This window comes from Anabas testudineus, chromosome 9, assembly GCF_900324465.2.
Source record: "Anabas testudineus chromosome 9, fAnaTes1.2, whole genome shotgun sequence".
In the NCBI taxonomy this organism is placed as follows: Eukaryota; Metazoa; Chordata; class Actinopteri; order Anabantiformes; family Anabantidae; genus Anabas; species Anabas testudineus.
Genome location: NC_046618.1, coordinates 24,625,836 through 24,644,775, shown reverse-complemented (window position 1 = coordinate 24,644,775; position 18,940 = coordinate 24,625,836). Strand labels below are relative to the sequence as shown.

Sequence of the window (18,940 nt, the reverse complement as noted above, 5' to 3'; positions counted from 1 at the left end):
AACAATTTAATAAACAATAGCAGAAAATGATAAATTGTGTATAATATGAATAATAATTCTAATACGTTGAATTTAGCCGCTGACTGATGAACGCTCCACTGACTCTGACCTGCATCTACAAGAGAACAGCTTTTCAATATCTGTCCACTGTAGTGACCGCTATGTGTGAAACGGTAAAATGGACTAAATGCAAATTTTGGTTTTTGTTCTTGTTTTTTTCCTCTGTGTGTCTTAATATTACTTTAGTTGTACTGTGTTTTTGTTTTTTATTATTGGAAAATATACAAATGTGAATGTTTGTTAGTAGAATTAGACGCTGTACAGTTTATAGAGAGAAATATTAAGAACAGACGTTGTTATTTCTACGTTTCTGCTGACATTTCATTGATGCTGAACCTTTTTCCAATCACAGATTTTAGATCTGTGTTGGAAACAGCTCCCTCTTCAGGACACATGACTACATTACTGTTGTTTTTAATCAGGCAGCAGTTTAACGTTGTTCTGTCGGACTCTCTCTGTACTGTGAAGAAACACTGATTTCTATAAATCATTATTTAAAGTTTTTAATACTACGTTACGTTACAAATAAATTGTCCTATGTAAATTTACTTTAATGGACATATAAGCAATCACTGGACACACTACGAGTTATAAACACAGCAGCAGGATCACACAGATTCAGTGGTAGCAGCAGACACAGCTGAGCTGCACTATGTTATAAAGGTAAGTACAACTGCAGCCTGTGCTGAGACTGAAGATTCACTGTGTAGAGTTCTAGCAAAGCAGGATTATCAGTATTGGCCTGTAGGAATAAATGTTATAAATCATTATTTATAGTTTTTAATACTAATTATAAATAATTCGTCCTATGTAAATGTACTTTAAATATTGAGCTGATGACTTCACTGTAATCATCATTTTAACACTGAAGCTGTTTAAGGTGAAATGAATTTGAGCCATTTTATGGACTTTAGGGTAAATTTGTGTAAATCAACATAACATGTCATAGAAATTTAGAATTTCTACCAGAATGATCATTTGAGTATTAAAATATGAAGAACTCTCATCACCTGGTTTTAACAACTCCTGGACTCAACTAATACTCTCTGTTTCTGTTTGATTCATATCTAAATATGTTGGATTGAGTTGAATCACTGTTTTATATCAAATATCACTCAACAAACAAACAACATTAATTAATTTTGTCCATTTTAGAACCTGTAGATTGTTCTTTAACTTGAGATTAGAAGATTTCCACTTGAACTATTTTTAAGCACCACCCCATTCTTTCTGTATCAGCTCATACGACCTGTGGGCAGGTTTCACCTTCTCAGGTGAATCACATTTCTCTGCTCGATTCTGACGCAGTAAAAAAAAGTTCAAGCAAAGATTGGTGAGTAAACTTTACCAGTAAAATACTTAAAATACTTGGTAAAAATACTTCAATAAGGGATCTTGTAAATCCTGTGTCGTTAGTGTTGCTGGATCATTAAATCGATCATTATCAGGTAAAACTCAGAGGGACTAGATTTAGTTTGAAGCGGATCTGAATCCAACGTCCACGTTAAAAAACGGATTTTCTGATTCTCTGATGTTTAATATGAAACTCAGACTGAACAGTTCGTGTCTGTTCTGAGAAAAGTTTGTCAACGTTTAAATTATTATTATTATTAAATGACCAACATTTAAATCCGTTATTTCAGATTCTTATGATACAGAACCAGGAAGTAGTTCAACGACTTCAATAACAGACACGGATTCAAATTCACTTTCCTCATATGAACAGTGAACTCCCAGCTGAGTTCCTGCTTTAATAAACTCTTTATTTCAGGACTTGTGTGAGTTTGGATTCAGCTGATCAGGAGCCACATGTTGGTTTGATGGTTGATGTTGAAAAGTGAGTGAGTTGGTCCAGTTCAGCTACAGACTGGACAAACTGGTTGAACTGGGAATGAATGACACAGTTTATTAGGACTTTTCTGTCACTGAAAGTCCTCAAATATTTTTACAGAGGCTACACTAAATGACCTTGTATTACTGAGCAATATCCAAACAATATCATAGTATATTTAGTTCTTAGTATATTAGTATATACTAATAGTATATTTTCCAGAATGTAATTAAATTAACAAATGCTATTTAAATAATAACTTACGCATTCAATTTTACTATTGTTATTAGGCTATACTAGTATTTAACAACAGCAATAATGAAAATTTTATTTTCTGAAACATTCTCTCTACAGTTTAAATATTTATAAAACATGTGTGTATAATTAGAACCTGCACATGTGAGGTAATTAATTTGTTTTGTACTTTTAGGTTGTTGAACCCAGCAGTTAAATTTGTTTTGGATGTTCCCAACAAAGTGACAATATGGCGACTGCAGCACAGAGTAAGTCTAGTCAGATCAATGATAGTTTCATAGGTGTGCCAGTATTTTTAATATTAGATAATTGTTGCATCTTAATATTAACCTGTTTTACAGAAGGGTTTTTTTTTATTGTTTTATCTAATTAATGTGTTCATTACAATTATTACATGGAGTATTCTGTATATTTGAGATGCTTCAGTTGATGACAGCTTTACAGAAAATAATATAATGCTAAAAAAAAGAAAAAGTGAGTTCTGTCCAAACTTTGACTAATTCTATAGTTGATCTTTGACTGTTTTTCCTTTCAGTGTCTGAGCTGAGGGTTGTTCTGCTGGGAAACAGCTGGTCTAAGAGGAGAGAAGTGGGGAACATCATACTGAGACAGACTGTGTTTGACAAAGAACCAAACTCTCTGAGAATCAGTGGAACACTGGAGAATAAAAAAATCGCTGTTATCAACACCCAAGATTTGTCATTTTCCAATATGGACAAACTGACAGAGTTTGTAAAACACTGTGCGACTCAATCTGATCCTGGACCTCATGTGTTCCTGTTGGTTCTACAGCCTGAAAACTTCACTGAAGAACACAAACAGAACCTTTGGAGAGTTCTTGTAAACTTTAGTGACCGATCATTTAATCATTCAATGGTTCTGATTCTACCACACAGAGTGGAGAATTCCTTTGAAAACTACATGGAAAACCGAGCATTAAAAGACCTGATCAGAAAATGTAGAGACAGATACTTAAAGCAGAACAATCTTGATCATGAAGCACTACTAACACGTATGGGTCAAGTTGTAAAAGAGAACAATGGACAGAATGTTTACTATGAACTATTTGAAGAAACAACTAAGGACACAACATCTACATCACCAGGTGATCATCAAAGTCCTGCTGTTACAGCTGCTGGTAAGTCAAGAAACATTATGAGAAGGAAATTAAAACTTTGTTATGTTTTACAAAAATCCAAATTATTAAGCTCCAAATAAATTATGCATTCAGTGTCATTATACTGCTAATAATAATCATATAGCTTTTAAATCAGCCCATAAGGTGATTTTTCCTAAATAATACTTTGGATTTGCAAATGCATATACAATATTCCCATTGACCACCCACCACTTAAACCTTCACATCTACTCCACCACATGGACAAAAAGTAATTTTTACAATATTAGGCTTCAAACATAGTTCATTTGAGTACACAAACACTTTTAGCTACACATTTACAATTAGTCATTAGGCAGACGCTTTTATCGTAACTTGTGAAGTCATGATGTGATGTGTAAGGCAAGTGTAGCCCCTAGTAGGCTGATGCCCTACTCTGGCTATCTAAAATCTACACTTCTGAACCTGACTGAGTATCTAAGATTTTCTGTTCTATGCTTCCTACCGAGTTTGGGCACAGTGTGATTCAGATCTGTCAGGTACTCAGATTTAGGGTTCTTTGTGTTCATTTATCACTGGGTTCGGTAAGGAGACTGGCAGTAGCAACTCTACAAAGAGAGCGAAAAGACCTCCATCCCACTAGAAATTCACACATACACACTTATGACAATAGCAAAAAGAATGTATTTAAAAAAATGTAACAATTACAGTGACAAACAAAATAACTTATTTTAGACCAATTACTAAAATATGATAAGAAAATTAACACAACATAAATAAACAATTCTTTTCAAGTCAACCCAAATATTCAGTTATCAGTTCTTATTCTTTTGAGTTCCTTGTTAACAGATTCCTTTTTTTCAGTCTCAGTTTCATTAGTTTCAATATTCAGCCAAAATTATAGCCAACATATCAAACGGAAAAATAGAACGAAAGGGTGAATTTCCCTCGAAGAGTGTCTCCTTTAATGTGTTCCTACCACCGCCTAGGAGTGATGACCTTGGAGTCCTGACGAGAAGACTTCAGCTCCACGACAGCAGAAGAACTGTTCCTCAAACAAAACAAAAAAAAAAAAACAAACAGCCAGGATAATCTGCTTAATTGAACGCCCGTCGGGATTTTCCTCTCGCTCCTTCAATTCAGTTATCTTCTCTAATTCTTTGCACTGGCAGTTCCAGCTCTGTGGACTCTAAACAGCAAACGTCTAGTCAAATGTTCTTCCTAACTTTTATGACCTTCTACTGTTCTTTCCTCCTCCGCTCACACACCTGTCCTAGTTGTTCGGTCTGCCAGAGTCATGATGGGAGTAGAAACTTCATGTGCGCAGTATCCCAGAGACCTGTTCAGGATGCGTTTAGGAAGACTGTGTAAATCTGAGCTCTAAAATATAACCTGGGTTACACAAGCAAAATATCTAAGCCAAAGAGAAAAACATTGAAGTCCTCTAGGTTGAACTGTTTCCATTTTATTAAGTGCCAGATAACAGAAACATTTGTAGTGAAACTGTTGTGTGTGCAGAGGTGGGTAGATTGTTCTACCATCACAGAACCACAGAGCTAAAAAGTTTTGCCTGGGATCTTTTTAGGTTAGTTGAAGAGACCACAAGATGTTGTTTGTAAGAATCAGGTAAGCTGGTGCTGTTGAGTTGACTGCTATGTAGGTAAGGGTCAGGACTTTGAACCGGATGCAGCAGGTACAGGAAGCCAGTGCATAGATCTTAAGGGTGGTGTAATGTATTTTTTAGACAAACAAAAATTAGACGTGCTGCTGCATTTTGATTCATTTGGGGATTTGATGGTGCAGCTGGTAACTCTGTTAGTAAGACATAGCAGTAGTCCAGATGAGATATGACCAGAGCCTGCACAATTAGTTGTGTTTTGTACTCCGAAAGGTAGGGTGTGATCTTTCTGATGTTGAAAAGGGATCATCTTGAGACAGAGGAAATGTGGTCAGTAAAGACCAGTTGATCATCAATGACCACTCCTATGTTTCTAGCAGACTTAGGTCATTGAAGACCCTACACATTACCAACACATTATTACCTTGATGGTGATAATGTGTTGAGTTGTATAAAAAGATATTGTCGTACAGTTGAAAGTACAGGAAGAGCTGTTTGTCGTCAGCATAGCAATGATAGAAAAAGTCATGTAACTGGATAGTGGAATAGGGAGAAGCTGTCAAAGATACCTTGAAGGTTTGCTCAGACAAGTAAGACTTAAGCCAGGCCAGAGCTGTACCAGTAATTCCCAAATGAGAAAATGCACACAGGAGCGTCTGGTGGTTAACCGTGGAAAAGGCTGTAGAAAGATCAAGTAAGATTAATACAGGAGACAGCAGCTTTTGCAGGCAGGGTGTCCAGAACTTTCAGGAGTTCTGTTTCTGTGGAATAACCACAAGCAAGACTGGTTAGGAGGTCATTCCAAGATAGGAAGTCAGTCAGTTGATTGAAGGCTGCTTGATCAAGAGTCAAAGAGAGACAGGTCTGTAGTTCTCCAGAAGGGAGGAGTCAATAGTTGTTTTTTAAGGAGTGGGGTGATCTGGGCCAGTTTAAATTCATTGTTTGCACAGGCGTTATTCAGTCACATGTTGATAGTGACAAACATTATGTGAAATTAAGAAAGCACTAACCTTTAGTCAAACATATTATTATATAACACATTATTTAAGATATTTCATGTAAATATGCCAGCATCATTTAAGTTCATAGACCACATTGTCTATACAGCATGTGATCCCTGTCGTGATTATTTTGTTTGTTTATTTTCTCTGTCTCTTTGATATATTACAGTGTCTGCATTTAGAATTGTGCTATTGGGAAAAAGTGAGGACAAGAAGACAAAACTTGGTAACTTCATCATTGGAGATCAAGGATTTCATAGTCCTTGGCATAACTCCTCAACCAGGCAGTGTGTGGCCACCTGTGGAGAGTGGGAGGGAAAACCAGTAACAGTAGTAAAACCTCCAGACATGTTCAGTCTTTCTGTGGAGATCATAAGAAGAGAAATGAAGAAGTGTGTGACTCTTTGTTCTCCTGGACCAAATGTTCTGCTGCTGTTAGTGAAACCTTCTGATTTCACTGAGGAGAACAGAAAAACACTGAAGTTCATCCTGAGTTTGTTTGATCAAGATGCTTTTAAATACTCAATGGTCGTCATCACACATGAGGAGGATGAAATGAGTATCACTCTTAATGAACTCATTAAAAAATGTGAAGGAAGACACTATAACATGGCTGAAGATAACTATACTGTGCTAATGAAGAAGACTGAAGAAACTAAAACTAAATAACTAAAATAAAAAGTATGAAACTGACCTGCCTGTGTCTGAACCCATCAAACCAGTTTTAAACCTAGTTCTGTGTGGTAGAAGAGGAGCAGGAAAGACTTCAGCAGCCAAGATCATTTTAGGTCAGACAGAGCTTCATTCAGTCTCCAACTCATCAGAGTGTGTTAAGAATCAGGGAGAGTTGTGTGGACGTTGGGTTTCCCTGGTGGAGCTGCCTGCCTTGTATGGAAAACCTCAGGAGACAGTGATGGAGGAATCATTCAGGTGTATCTCCCTCTGTGATCCTGAGGGGGTCCATGCCTTCATCCTGGTCCTACCTGTGGGTCCCCTCACTGATGAAGACAAGGGAGAGTTAGAGACCATCCAGAACACATTCAGCTCTATAGTCAATGACTTCACCATGATTCTGTTCACTGTGGAGTCAGATCCTACAGATCCAGCTGTTGTTAACTTTGTAAGAGAGAACAGAGACATCCAGGAGCTCTGTCAGAGCTGTGGAGGAAGATATGTTGTTGTCAACATCAAGGACAGGAAGCAGATCTCTGAGCTGTTGGAGACTGTGGAACAAATGAAACTGCCTAAAGACAAACCATGCTGCTACACAACTCAAACTTTTGCATATGGCAAACAGGATATTATCTTACAACTACAGAAAAACATTATCAAACTACAGGCTGAGCTTAAAGATCTGCAAACAAAGAACACAGTCAATAGTAAGTATTTCATTCATTACACCACATAAAGGTCTTCTATATTCTGTGTACTTACATAGTATTAAACACTAAAGTGTATAGGTTTTCAACCTCTGGTATTTAAGTTAATTCAATGCCCTTTTATTTCATAGGCAATGAAGAGAAACTGAGCCCTGAGTGTCTCAGGATTGTTCTGATAGGGAAGACTGGCTGTGGAAAGAGTTCTTCAGGAAACACTATTCTAGGAAGAAAAGAGTTTAAAGCTGAATCCAGTCAAACATCAGTCACCAAGAGTTGTCAGAAGGCTCAGAGTCAAGTTAACGGTCGTCCTGTTGTTGTGGTCGACACTCCTGGTCTGTTTGATTCAACCTTATCTAATGAACAAGTTATTGATGAGATGGTGAAATGTATCAGTCTTCTGGCTCCAGGACCACATGTCCACTGCACACAAATCAGTGAACTGATAGAAAAGATCGACTCTGTGCTGAAGGAAAATGACAGCAGCTGTTTCACCAATGAGATGCTGCAGGAAGCTGAAACAGCAATAAAGAAAGAAATGGAGAGAATCCTAAAAGAGAAGGAGGCAGAAATGAGGAAAGAGAGGGAAGAGCTCGAAAGAAAACATAAGGAAGAAAAGGAAGCAATGGGAAAAAGACTGGAAGAACAAAGAGCTGTAATTGAACAGGAGAAAAAACTGAGAGATGAACAACTTAAAAAAATGGACGAAAACATAAGTAGGGAGCGTGAGCAGAGAAAGAAAGAACAGGAAAAGAGAGAAGAAGAAGAGAGGCAAAAAAAGAGCAGGAAAAACTTCAGCAAAAGGAGTGGGAACAAAAACTGGAAGCCTTGGAAAAAGAAACAATTGATAATGAGCTGGTTCAGAGTAGAGAAGAGATGAAAAGAGAACGAGAGGCATGGGAGAAGAAGCAGAAAGAGTTGCGGGAGAAACGAAAACAAGAAGATGAAGAGAGACTACAAGAAGAGAAAAGAAAACTGAAAAAGCTCCAAGAAGAATATGAGAAGGAAAGAGAGAAATCTGAAAAGGAAAGAAAAGAAGAAGATCGAGTCAGAAGAGAACAAGAGGAAAAAGAGAAAAAGGAATTGGAGGAAAACTATAAAAAAAAACCTGGCGGAAATCACAAATACATATTAAGAGGAGGCCAGAAAGAGAGCGGAAGAATTTAATGACTTCCAAGCAAAATACACCAAAGACTTTGAGGCTTTAATGGATAGACATGATGAGGAACTCAATGCTCTTAAACAACAGCATGTGAAAGAAATGCAACAGACAGTACAATCTGTTAAACGATCTTTCCACTCATAAAGAAAAGGAGCTAAAAGAAGAGCTGCAAAGAAAAGAAAAAGAACTACAAGATGAAATGAACACAAAATCCAAACTAAAAGATGCCATAGAGGAACAAGAAAAGAAACAGCTCAAAGAACTGAAAGACAAGCATCAAAAAGAAGTAAATGCTTTAAGGGAGAAACACAAAAAGAAATGCACCATCTGCTGATGAACCTTCTCATTGCCAGAAAACTCATTGTTATTGTTTATACTGTAGACGTGCAAAGAAGAGGTCAGGGTGGACAGAGTTGTGTGTGGTTGGGTTTAGGCAACAAAAACACTTTGATGAAGGTAAAAGAAAGATTTTTGGTTTTGGTTAAAGGTTCATAAACACATTGTGTGTCGAATGACTATTATTTTCTTCCTATAAGTCAAATCACAATCTTTCTCTAACCTTAACCAAGCATAAAAAACTTAAATGGTGTAGTGACAAGACTGAATCTTGTAATGGACAATCAGATATTTTAGCAGAAAAAGCAACTGGATTTTGAAGATTAGAAAAAAAAACAGAAAAAAAATTATTGGAAGTGCTTTAATTTTCCTCATATGTTTATTGTGTTAAGAGAAAACAGATTATAAAAGAAAAAGTCAACACAACAAAAATGTTTTGGTTGTAGTTTACTTTCATAAAGATGTAATCTGCAGGAGACTGGATGGATTTATGAGCATTCAGTTGACATTTTAGTTAAATGTGTGAATACATAGCAGTTGTTCACATGAGAACATGATACACGTCACATGAATGTAATTTAAGAATTTAAATTGTATTGGTATTATGATGTATTTTGGCCAATTAGATCACAAGTTAACAGCACTAAATATAAGTGTAAAGAACCATAAAGACTAATTGTGATCTGACTATTGATGATAATGAAAAAGGGACTTGAGATCATATCTGTTGTGTTCTGATGCTAAACAAATAAAATTTTATTGAATTCATATAGCTAAATATCTAACCTTTGATGTTATAGATGAAATGATGAAGCTTGTAAACACACATGTACAGGTATAAATGGTGTCTTGACTGTCCACTGATGATCCAATTCTTAATACCAGGTGTAAACAGGGTCTAGGTGTGTTTCCTTTAATGTTGGGTTGATGTGACAGACGATTTGCTGCTTTGGTGTTGGAGGAAGGACACTGCAGAATAATAGGCTCCATGTTTATCTTTGGTTACATTACTTCTGATATTACACGTTTGTCATCATCATCATCATCTTCTGCACTGATCTCCTTTTTCATTATGTGGTAAACATTTATTTGTTCACTCTTTGCAACTGATACATGTCTCTTTTTTTATTGGTCATGACATGTTTATTATACAAATATTTCAAATTAAAGCATCAAAAGGCTGATTGAATGATTAATCACTTTCATTATTTGGTTTGTTAACTTTCCCCTGAATTATCACATCGAATGTCAACTTCAGTGATGTCTCACACAAACAGTTTTGAAAGTAGTATGTGTGAACACATACTGTAGTTTACACTTTCTTCTGATGACAACTTATTATTAATTAGAACAAATTCCCCACATTAGATGTCAGGTGGATGGTATAACTGTATCATACTTACCTGGTAAACTGACCTGCCAACAGCTTTCAGGTCTCCTGCATGTTACACAGTACTGTAAATAAAGAATCACTCAAAGTATCTATATGATGTGCTAAAGCATGCAAAGCAAGCAAACACTGGACACACTACGAGTTACAAACACAGCAGCAGGATCACACAGACTAAGTGATAGCAGCAGACACAGCTGAGCTGCACTACGTTATAAAGGGAAGTCCAACTGCAGCCTGTGCTGAGACTGAAGATTCACTGTGTAGAGTTCAAGCAAAGCTGGATTATCAGTATTGTCCTGTAGGAATAAATGTTATAAATCATTATTTAAAGTTTTTAATACTAGTTATAAATAATTCATCCTATGTAAATGTACTTTAAATGTTGAGCTGATGACTTCACTGTAATCATCATTTTAACACTGAAGCTGTTTAAGGTGAAATGAATTTGAGCCGTTTTATGAACTTTAGGGTCAATTTGTATAAATCAACATTATATTTATAATATGTCATAGAAATTTAGAATTTCAACCAGGATGATCATTTGAGTATTAAAACATAAAGAACTCTCATCACCTGGTTCTAACAACTCCTGGACCCACTGTCTGCATCACTGCAGAATCTCTCACGTCTCTTTATCCCGACACTGAAATAAAAACAAATGACAGAATAGAAAACATGAGGAACATATGAAACCTGACCTGACATAAGAAAACTGAATGTCAACTATTTAAAATATAACAGTTTATAAAAAAATGACAAATACTCTCTGTTTCTGTTTGATTAATGTCTGAATATGTTGTATTGATTTCTATTAACTCACTTTTCATGGACTGAAGCACAAATTAAATAGAGCAGGATTCATGTTAGAAACTGTAAATTGTTCTTTAACTTGAGAATTATTGTATTTCCACTTTAATTATTTTTAAGCACCTCCCAGTTCTTTCTGTATCAGCTCATACATCCTGTTTGCTGCTGCCTTTTCTCTGGTTTCTTTTACTTTCGTTTCTGACGCCGTAAAAAAAGAGGTTTAATCAAAGTTCGGTGAGTAAATGACAGTAAACAGTAAAATACCGATGAATCTTGTAAATCCTGTGTCGTTAGTGTTGCTGGATCATTAAATCGATCATTATCAGGTAAAACTCAGAGGGACTAGATTTAGTTTGAAGCGGATCTGAATCCAACGTCCACGTTAAAAAACGGATTTTCTGATTCTCTGATGTTTAATATGAAACTCAGACTGAACAGTTCGTGTCTGTTCTGAGAAATGTTTGTCAAGGTTTAAATTATTATTATTATTAAATGACCAACATTTAAATCCGTTATTTCAGATTCTTATGATACAGAACCAGGAAGTAGTTCAACGACTTCAATAACAGACACAGATTCAAATTCACTTTCCTCATATGAACAGTGAACTCCCAGCTGAGTTCCTGCTTTAATAAACTCTTTATTTCAGGACTTGTGTGAGTTTGGATTCAGCTGATCAGGAGCCACATGTTGGTTTGATGGTTGATGTTGAAGTTCAGCTACAGCTAATTTCATGGAATTTAAAACGCAGTCTGCAATTTGCAATTCATTGCCAAGAGTATCAATTCAATTCTTTCATAAAAAGTTGAAATAAAAGCAAAATTAATTACATTTCATATTGCCATGGATTTTTGGTCTCTTTATTCAAATGTGACGGCGAAACAGCACCACCAGCCTAATGCATTTTCATTAACCTGTCATCACGCCCCAGTAGTAATTAAAGAAATGGACAACTGAATTGTCAACTGCAGAATACATTTTAAATTACATGACAAAATTGCATATTAAATTAACAATTATTATGACACTGAAACTTCCATACTCGTTACCTTGAAAGTCGCTTTGGATGAACCCAGAATCAAAACTAGATAATTCATTATTTTCACTTCTTTCTTCTTTTAGGTTGTTGAACTCAGCTCTTTGTCTCCAGTTGAATCAGTTTCTGATGTTTCCAGCAGTCACATTATGGCGACTGCAGCACCAGGTGAGTTCGGTCAGATTGATGAAAGTTTTATTATCGTACTGATGTTTTTAATATTGGAGGAACTGTTGTATTTAAACTGCAGCTCAGCTCATTTGTCTCTGTTTTTACAGATGAACACCCCCTGAAGCGAAGCAGTAGCTATGAAAGTCTCCCACCTCACAGTAAGTTTACCTGAACTGAATGTGAATTGTTCTGGTGTTAATTAAAATAGACAGATAGATAGATAGATAGATAGATAGATAGATAGATAGATAGCGCCCTCTACTGTCTGAATGTAGCTGTTGTACAGAGTGATGACTATTTACAGGAATAACTTCCTGTAAATAGACCTTGGTCTGTACTCAACAAATATTTGTGAGAGACTTGAGCAGAATGTGAAATAATGAGATCTTTGCACAGACATGTTAAATGTCTGCTACCTCTCCTATAAAGTACAGTAATAACTCTCTGAGACTCTCTAGCTGCTTTACAACTGTTTATATCTGTTTGTTGCTGTAGCTTTGTGTTTTACTTGTTTTGTGTGTTTGTGTATTTTTCATCACTTCACATCGCATTCATCGTCTTGAACATCACTTTAGTTGATTTGCATCTTTTTCAGGGACCATATTCTCAGATTCCACTGTTCAAAAGAGGAACCTGAACTTCAGTCTTTAGTTCACCCTAAAGTGGAGGACAGGCTGACTCAGTCCAACTTTCTGCTCTTTGCTCTGCACACATTACACACAGATACATTCACAGTGTTGTAAAAAAGTATTTGCCCTCTTCCTGATGATTTTTTTAAAATATTTGTCACTGTTAAATTATTCAGATCATCAAACAAATTTTAATATTACACAAAGAGAACCTCAGTAAAAACAAAATCCTGTTTTTAAATGATGATGTAATTAAAAGAAGAAATCTGTCCAAACCTGCCTGGCCCTGTATGAGAAAGTAATTGCCCCTAAACCTAAAAACTGGTTGTATCACTCTTGTGTAATCAAGCATCTGGAAATGAGTCTTTCACATCCCTGTGGAGAAATTTTGGCCCACGTCTTTGCAGAATTGTTTTTACTCAGCCTTATTTGAGGGTTTTGTGCCTGTATTACGCAAAATTAACTTTTTGGTAATTTTTGTATTAATTTATATTTTTACATTTTCTGGTTTTATAGAAACCAGTCCCCGAATGGTCCATTTAAAGTTTGTGCTCAAAATTATGAATTGAAGAGTCTCAGGGACCCAATCCCTGCTCAGGCTCGGTCCAAACACTGCCCATGATGACCTCATATGCACAGCACAAAACATGGACAGAGCTCAACCAACTTTTGAATTTATAGTCAAACCCCGAAGTCTCTCTCCTTCCTCCATCCTCTCAGGATCTGAAACTGTGGATTCATTTGTTTTTGCTCGACCAGTTTTCACTTAGCAGTTAAACCAGTGGGGCGGAGTCTCTGCCTCAAAACTGATCGTTTTTGAGAAGGCCTGTTTGTGCACAAGACTTGTCACTCACTATAATCTACAGACTTTCACTATGACAACGTATAGGCAAGAATTTGGGGAGTTCAAACACCTGGTTTTAAGTCCCAAAAGGGTATAATATGGGCACATTAAGGTCATGCTACAGCATGTGGCACCATACTTAAAATAAAGCTGTCACTGATGTTTGATTCCTGAATGAAGTCGATTCATCACAAATTATTTATACCTGCATGGAGAGAATGAGGAAAGGACAATGGTAGAAATAATCGACAAATGAGCCAGAGAAGCTTCAGTAACTGTTCAGTAACTGGAAGTTACAATTTAGGTATCAGGCAAAAAATGGAATAGCTTTGAATAGCTGGACAAACTTTACTACATCGTCTGAGTGTGAGAAGAATTGTTTTTCTGCAGTTAATGATACAGATGGAGCTCTGTCTGCAGTGCTGAGCCAGAAAGATGACAGTTGATGACAGCTTTGCAGAAAATAATGCAAATGCAAAAAAAAAACAAAAAAGTGTGAATTTTGTCCAAACTTTGACTAATACTATAGTTGATCTTTGACTGTTTTTCCTTTCAGTGTCTGAGCTGAGGGTTGTTCTGCTGGGAAACAGCTGGTCTAAGAGGAGAGAAGTGGGAAACTTCATACTGAGACAGACTGTGTTTGATAAAGAACCAGACTGCTCTCTGAGAATCAGTGGAACACTGGAGAATAAAGAAATCTCTGTTATCAACACCCAAGATTTGTCATTTTCCAAAGTGGATGGACTGACAGAGTTTGTAAAACACTGTGTGAGTCTCTCTGATCCCGGACCTCATGTGTTCCTGTTGGTTCTACAGCCTGAAAACTTCACTGAAGAACACAAACGGATCCTTTGGAGAGTTCTTGAAAACTTCAGTGACCGATCATTTAATCATTCAATGGTTCTGATTCTACCACCCACAGTGGAGAGTTCCTTTGAAAACTACATGGAAAACCCAGCATTAAAAGACCTGATCAGAAAATGTAGATACAGATACTTAAAGCAGAACAATCTTGATCATGAAGAACTACTAACACGTATGGGTCAAGTTGTAAAAGAGAACAATGGACAGAATGTTTACTATGAACTATTTGAAGAAACAACTGAGGACACAACATCTACATCAACAGGTGATCATCAAAGTCCCAAACAAAGTAAAACACAGACTTCCATCGTTGCTGCTGTTACAGCTGCTGGTGAGTCAAGAAACAATCTGAGAAACAAAATTAAAACTTATCTTTCACATAAATACAAATTATTAAGCTCCAAATAAATGATGTAATCTTTGTATAGGACTGCATGAACAATTAACTCCACAGTCTTCAGGGAGCCGCACCATGAGCTGCAGTCCGAGTGTTGCTGGTAGGTACACACTAGTATCAAACAGTGAGAGAGTGACAACGTGTGCTTTGGCTTCCACTAAAAATAATTTAAAGTAAATGTAGCACAATGTATTTATATACATGACACTAACTTGCATGTTCATAATTTAAATGCTGACATCAAATAGCTTTTCTCTGTCTGTGCAGTAGTAGCCTGCAGCAGTTGGCAGCAGTCCTCAATCCTCCACAGTTATGTTCATTTATTGCTGTGGACATGAAAATGCTTTAAGCATTCTCTCTCTGATATGTTACAGTGTCTGCATTCAGAATTGTGCTATTGGGAAAAAGTGAAGACAAGAAGACAAAACTTGGTAACTTCATTGTTCAAGGCCAAGGACTTCATAATCCTTGGCCTTTCTCCTCAACCAAGCAATGTGTGTCTACCTGTGGAGAGTGGGAAGGAAAACCAGTAACAGTAGTAAAAACTCCAAACATGTTCGGTCTGTCTGTGGAAGCAGTGAGAGAAGAGATGAAGAACTGTGTGACTCTTTGTTCTCCTGGACCAAATGTTCTGCTGCTCTTAGTGAAACCTTCTGATTTCACTGAGGAGAACAGAAAAACACTGAAGTTCATCCTGAGTTTGTTTGATCAAGATGCTTTTAAATACTCAATGGTCGTCATCACACATGAGGAGGATGAAACCAGTTTCTATGTTAAATGTCTCATTAGAGAATGTGAAGGAAGAAATTACAACATGTTTGAAAATGACCATAATCAGTTAATGAGGAAGATTGAGAACATTGTTCATGAAAACAGAGGGACCTTCCTCAAGTTGACCGAGGAGACCAAAAGACCAAAGTCTGAACCCATCAAACCAGCTTTAAACCTGGTTCTGTGTGGTAGAAGAGGAGCAGGGAAGACTTCAGCAGCCAAGACCATTTTAGGTCAGACAGAGCTTCATTCAGTCTCCAACTCATCAGAGTGTGTTAAGAATCAGGGAGAGGTGTGTGGACGTTGGGTTTCCCTGGTGGAGCTGCCTGCCTTGTATGGAAAACCTCAGGAGACAGTGATGGAGGAATCATTCAGGTGTATCTCCCTCTGTGATCCTGAGGGGGTCCATGCCTTCATCCTGGTCCTACCTGTGGGTCCCCTCACTGATGAAGACAAGGGAGAGTTAGAGACCATCCAGAACACATTCAGCTCTATAGTCAATGACTTCACCATGATTCTGTTCACTGTGGAGTCAGATCCTACAGATCCAGCTGTTGTTAACTTTGTAAGAGAGAACAGAGACATCCAGGAGCTCTGTCAGAGCTGTGGAGGAAGATATGTTGTTGTCAACATCAAGGACAGGAAGCAGATCTCTGAGATACTGGAGACTGTGGAAAAAAACAAGCATTCCAAACATAAACTATTCACCTATACAACCAAAACATTTGCATATGGCAAAGAGGAAAAGATTTTACAACTAGAGAAAAACATCACCACACTACAGGCTGAGCTTAAGCACCTGAAAACAGAGAAGACTGTTTCTTGTAAGTATTTCACTTTAACAAAACCTTTTAAGTTTAACTATCTATGTTCTGTCATGTTTACCTATATTATAAATAAATAATTTACCAACTATAAACATTTGTGTTAACTCCATTATTATTTCACAGGTGATGAAAAGGAGCAGAGTCCAGAGAGTCTCAGGATTGTTCTGATAGGGAAGACTGGCAGTGGAAAGAGTTCTTCAGGAAACACTATTCTAGGAAGAAAAGAGTTTAAAGCTAAGTCAGTCCAACAGTCAGTTACCAAGAGCTGCCAAAAAGCTCAGAGTGAAGTTAACGGTCGTCCTGTTGTTGTGGTCGACACTCCTGGTTTGTTTGATACTAATCTGTCTAATGAACAAGTTAATGATGAGATGGTGAAATGTATCAGTCTTCTGGCTCCAGGACCACATGTCTTCCTGTTGGTGTTAGAAATTAGTCGACTAACACAAGAAGAGAAGGAGACATTAAATTTAATCAAGAAAGTCTTTGGAAAGAATTCAGAAATGTTCACCATCATTCTTTTTACAAGAGGAAATTCACTCCAAAATGATGGACTGTCCATTGAAGAGTACATTCAAACAGGATGTGATGATTCTTTTAGGAAGCTGATCAGTGACTGTGGAGGAAGATACCATGTGTTTAATAACTATGATAAACAAAACCGTGCACAAGTTACTGAGCTGATAGAAAAGATCAACACCATGTTGAAGAGAAATGGAGGCAGCTACTTCACTAATGAGATGCTGCAGGAGGCTGAAGCTGCGATAAAGAAAGAAATGGAGAAAATCCTGAAGGAGAAAGAAGAAGAGATGAAGAGAGAGAGAGAAGAACTGGAAAGAAAACATGAGGAAGAAAAGGAAGAAATGAAAAGACAAATAAATGAACAGAGAGTAGAAACTGAAAAAGAAAGAAAACTAAGAGATGAACAACTTCAGGAAATGAAGGAAAACATAAGAAAGGAGTGTGAACAGAAAAAGAAAGAACAGGACGAGAGAGAAGAAGAAGACAGGAAGAGGGAAGAACAGGAAAAACGTGAAAGACAGGAGTGGGAAGAAAAACTAAATATTTTGGAGAAAAAAATCAAATCAGAATCAGAACAAAAAGAAACAATTGATAGAAAACTGGAGGAGAGTAGAAAAGAGATGAAGGCAAAACTAAAGGCCTGGGAGAAAGAACGAAGAGAACTGTGGGAGAACCGATATCAAGAAGATGAAGAGAGACGACAGGAGGAGAAAATACAACTGAAGAAACTCCAAGAAGAATATGAACAGGAAAGAGAAAATTATGAAAACAAAAGAGAAGAAGAAGATCGACTGAGGAAAGAACAAGAGCAGAAGGAGAGAAGAGAATTAGAGGAAAAATATAAGAAACAACTGGAGGACATGAAGAAACAACACGAAGAAGACCAGAAGGAGGCCAGAAAACAAGCTGAAGAATTTAATGAGTTCAGAAAACAACACAAAAAAGACTTTGAAGCTCTGATGGTAAAACATGTTAAGGAACTTAAGGCCCTAATGCAACAGCATGAGGAAGAAATACTGAAGACACAGGATGAAAACAAAAAACAGTATGATCTGTTACATAATCTCTCAAGTCACAAAGAAAAGAAGCTAAATGAAGAACTGGAGGGAAAAGACAAACAACTAAAAGATGAAATGGAAATTAAAACAACACTAACTAATAAAATGAGTGTCAAAGACAAACAACTCAAAGAACTGGACAGTTTGAAGCTAAAGCAACAACAAGAAATAGATGATCTCAAAAAAGAGTGTGAAAGCAAGTGGAGTTGTATAATCCAATGAGAATTATTCAATATTAAAATTCAATAAATTAAACATCAATGGATGAAGAGGAGAGGAGCTCAGTGTATCAGTAGAGTTCCCCCAGCAGACTAATCTAAGGCAGCATAACTAAGAGATGGTTCAGAGTCACCTGATCCATCTCTAACTATAAGCTTTATAAAAAAGGAAAGTTTTAAGTCTAGTCTTAAATGTGGAGAGGGTGTCTGCCTCCCGAACCTGAACTGGGAGCTGGTTCCACAGGAGAGGGGCTTGATAGCTAAAGGCTCTGCCTCCCATTCTACATTTGGAAACTCTAGGAACCACAAGTAAACCTGCAGCCTGAGAACGTAGAGTTCTGCTTGGAAAATATGGAACTATGAGGTCTTTAAGCTATTATATTATACCACCAGTGTTGATTAGACAAACAGTTTGTTGTTTCTATGCCTCTTGTCACATGTTAATCAGTTCCATAGTGAGTATGTAGTTTGATTTACATTATTAAATTACAAGATCACTTTAATTTTACATTTCACTGTCATTTCTTTAGTTATCTTTAATTTGATAACACATCCAGCATGTGACCATTTTAACATTCTGTAATATCGGTTGCTTGTTATTTTTAACAATAGATTATGTAATTTTTTTAGTATAAAATAGTAAGTATAAA

The 18,940-nt window shown here is 36.8% G+C and overlaps 1 protein-coding gene and 1 pseudogene across 1 annotated transcript; both read left to right on the top strand.

Moving 5' to 3' along the window:
* Positions 1 to 2,375: 2,375 nt before the first annotated feature.
* On the top strand, positions 2,376 to 8,654 carry LOC113150535 (annotated as a pseudogene).
* Positions 8,655 to 11,101: 2,447 nt separating this feature from the next.
* On the top strand, positions 11,102 to 18,375 carry LOC113150050. Its single transcript, XM_026342429.1, has 7 exons — positions 11,102 to 11,190; positions 12,079 to 12,160; positions 12,271 to 12,321; positions 14,193 to 14,831; positions 14,929 to 14,997; positions 15,272 to 16,492; positions 16,619 to 18,375. Exons 2-7 carry the CDS (start codon positions 12,142 to 12,144, stop codon positions 18,292 to 18,294), a joined length of 3,675 nt encoding a protein of 1,224 aa, XP_026198214.1. The 5' UTR covers positions 11,102 to 11,190; positions 12,079 to 12,141; the 3' UTR covers positions 18,295 to 18,375.
* The last annotated feature ends 565 nt before the right edge of the window (positions 18,376 to 18,940 follow it).

Bases quoted from the DNA above. Each gene is read 5' to 3' on its own strand.
- LOC113150050 (XM_026342429.1), top strand. The intron at 14,832-14,928 runs GTGAGTCAAGAA...ATCTTTGTATAG, and splicing joins TGCTGCTGTTACAGCTGCTG to GACTGCATGAACAATTAACT. The intron at 14,998-15,271 runs GTAGGTACACAC...GATATGTTACAG, and splicing joins CTGCAGTCCGAGTGTTGCTG to TGTCTGCATTCAGAATTGTG.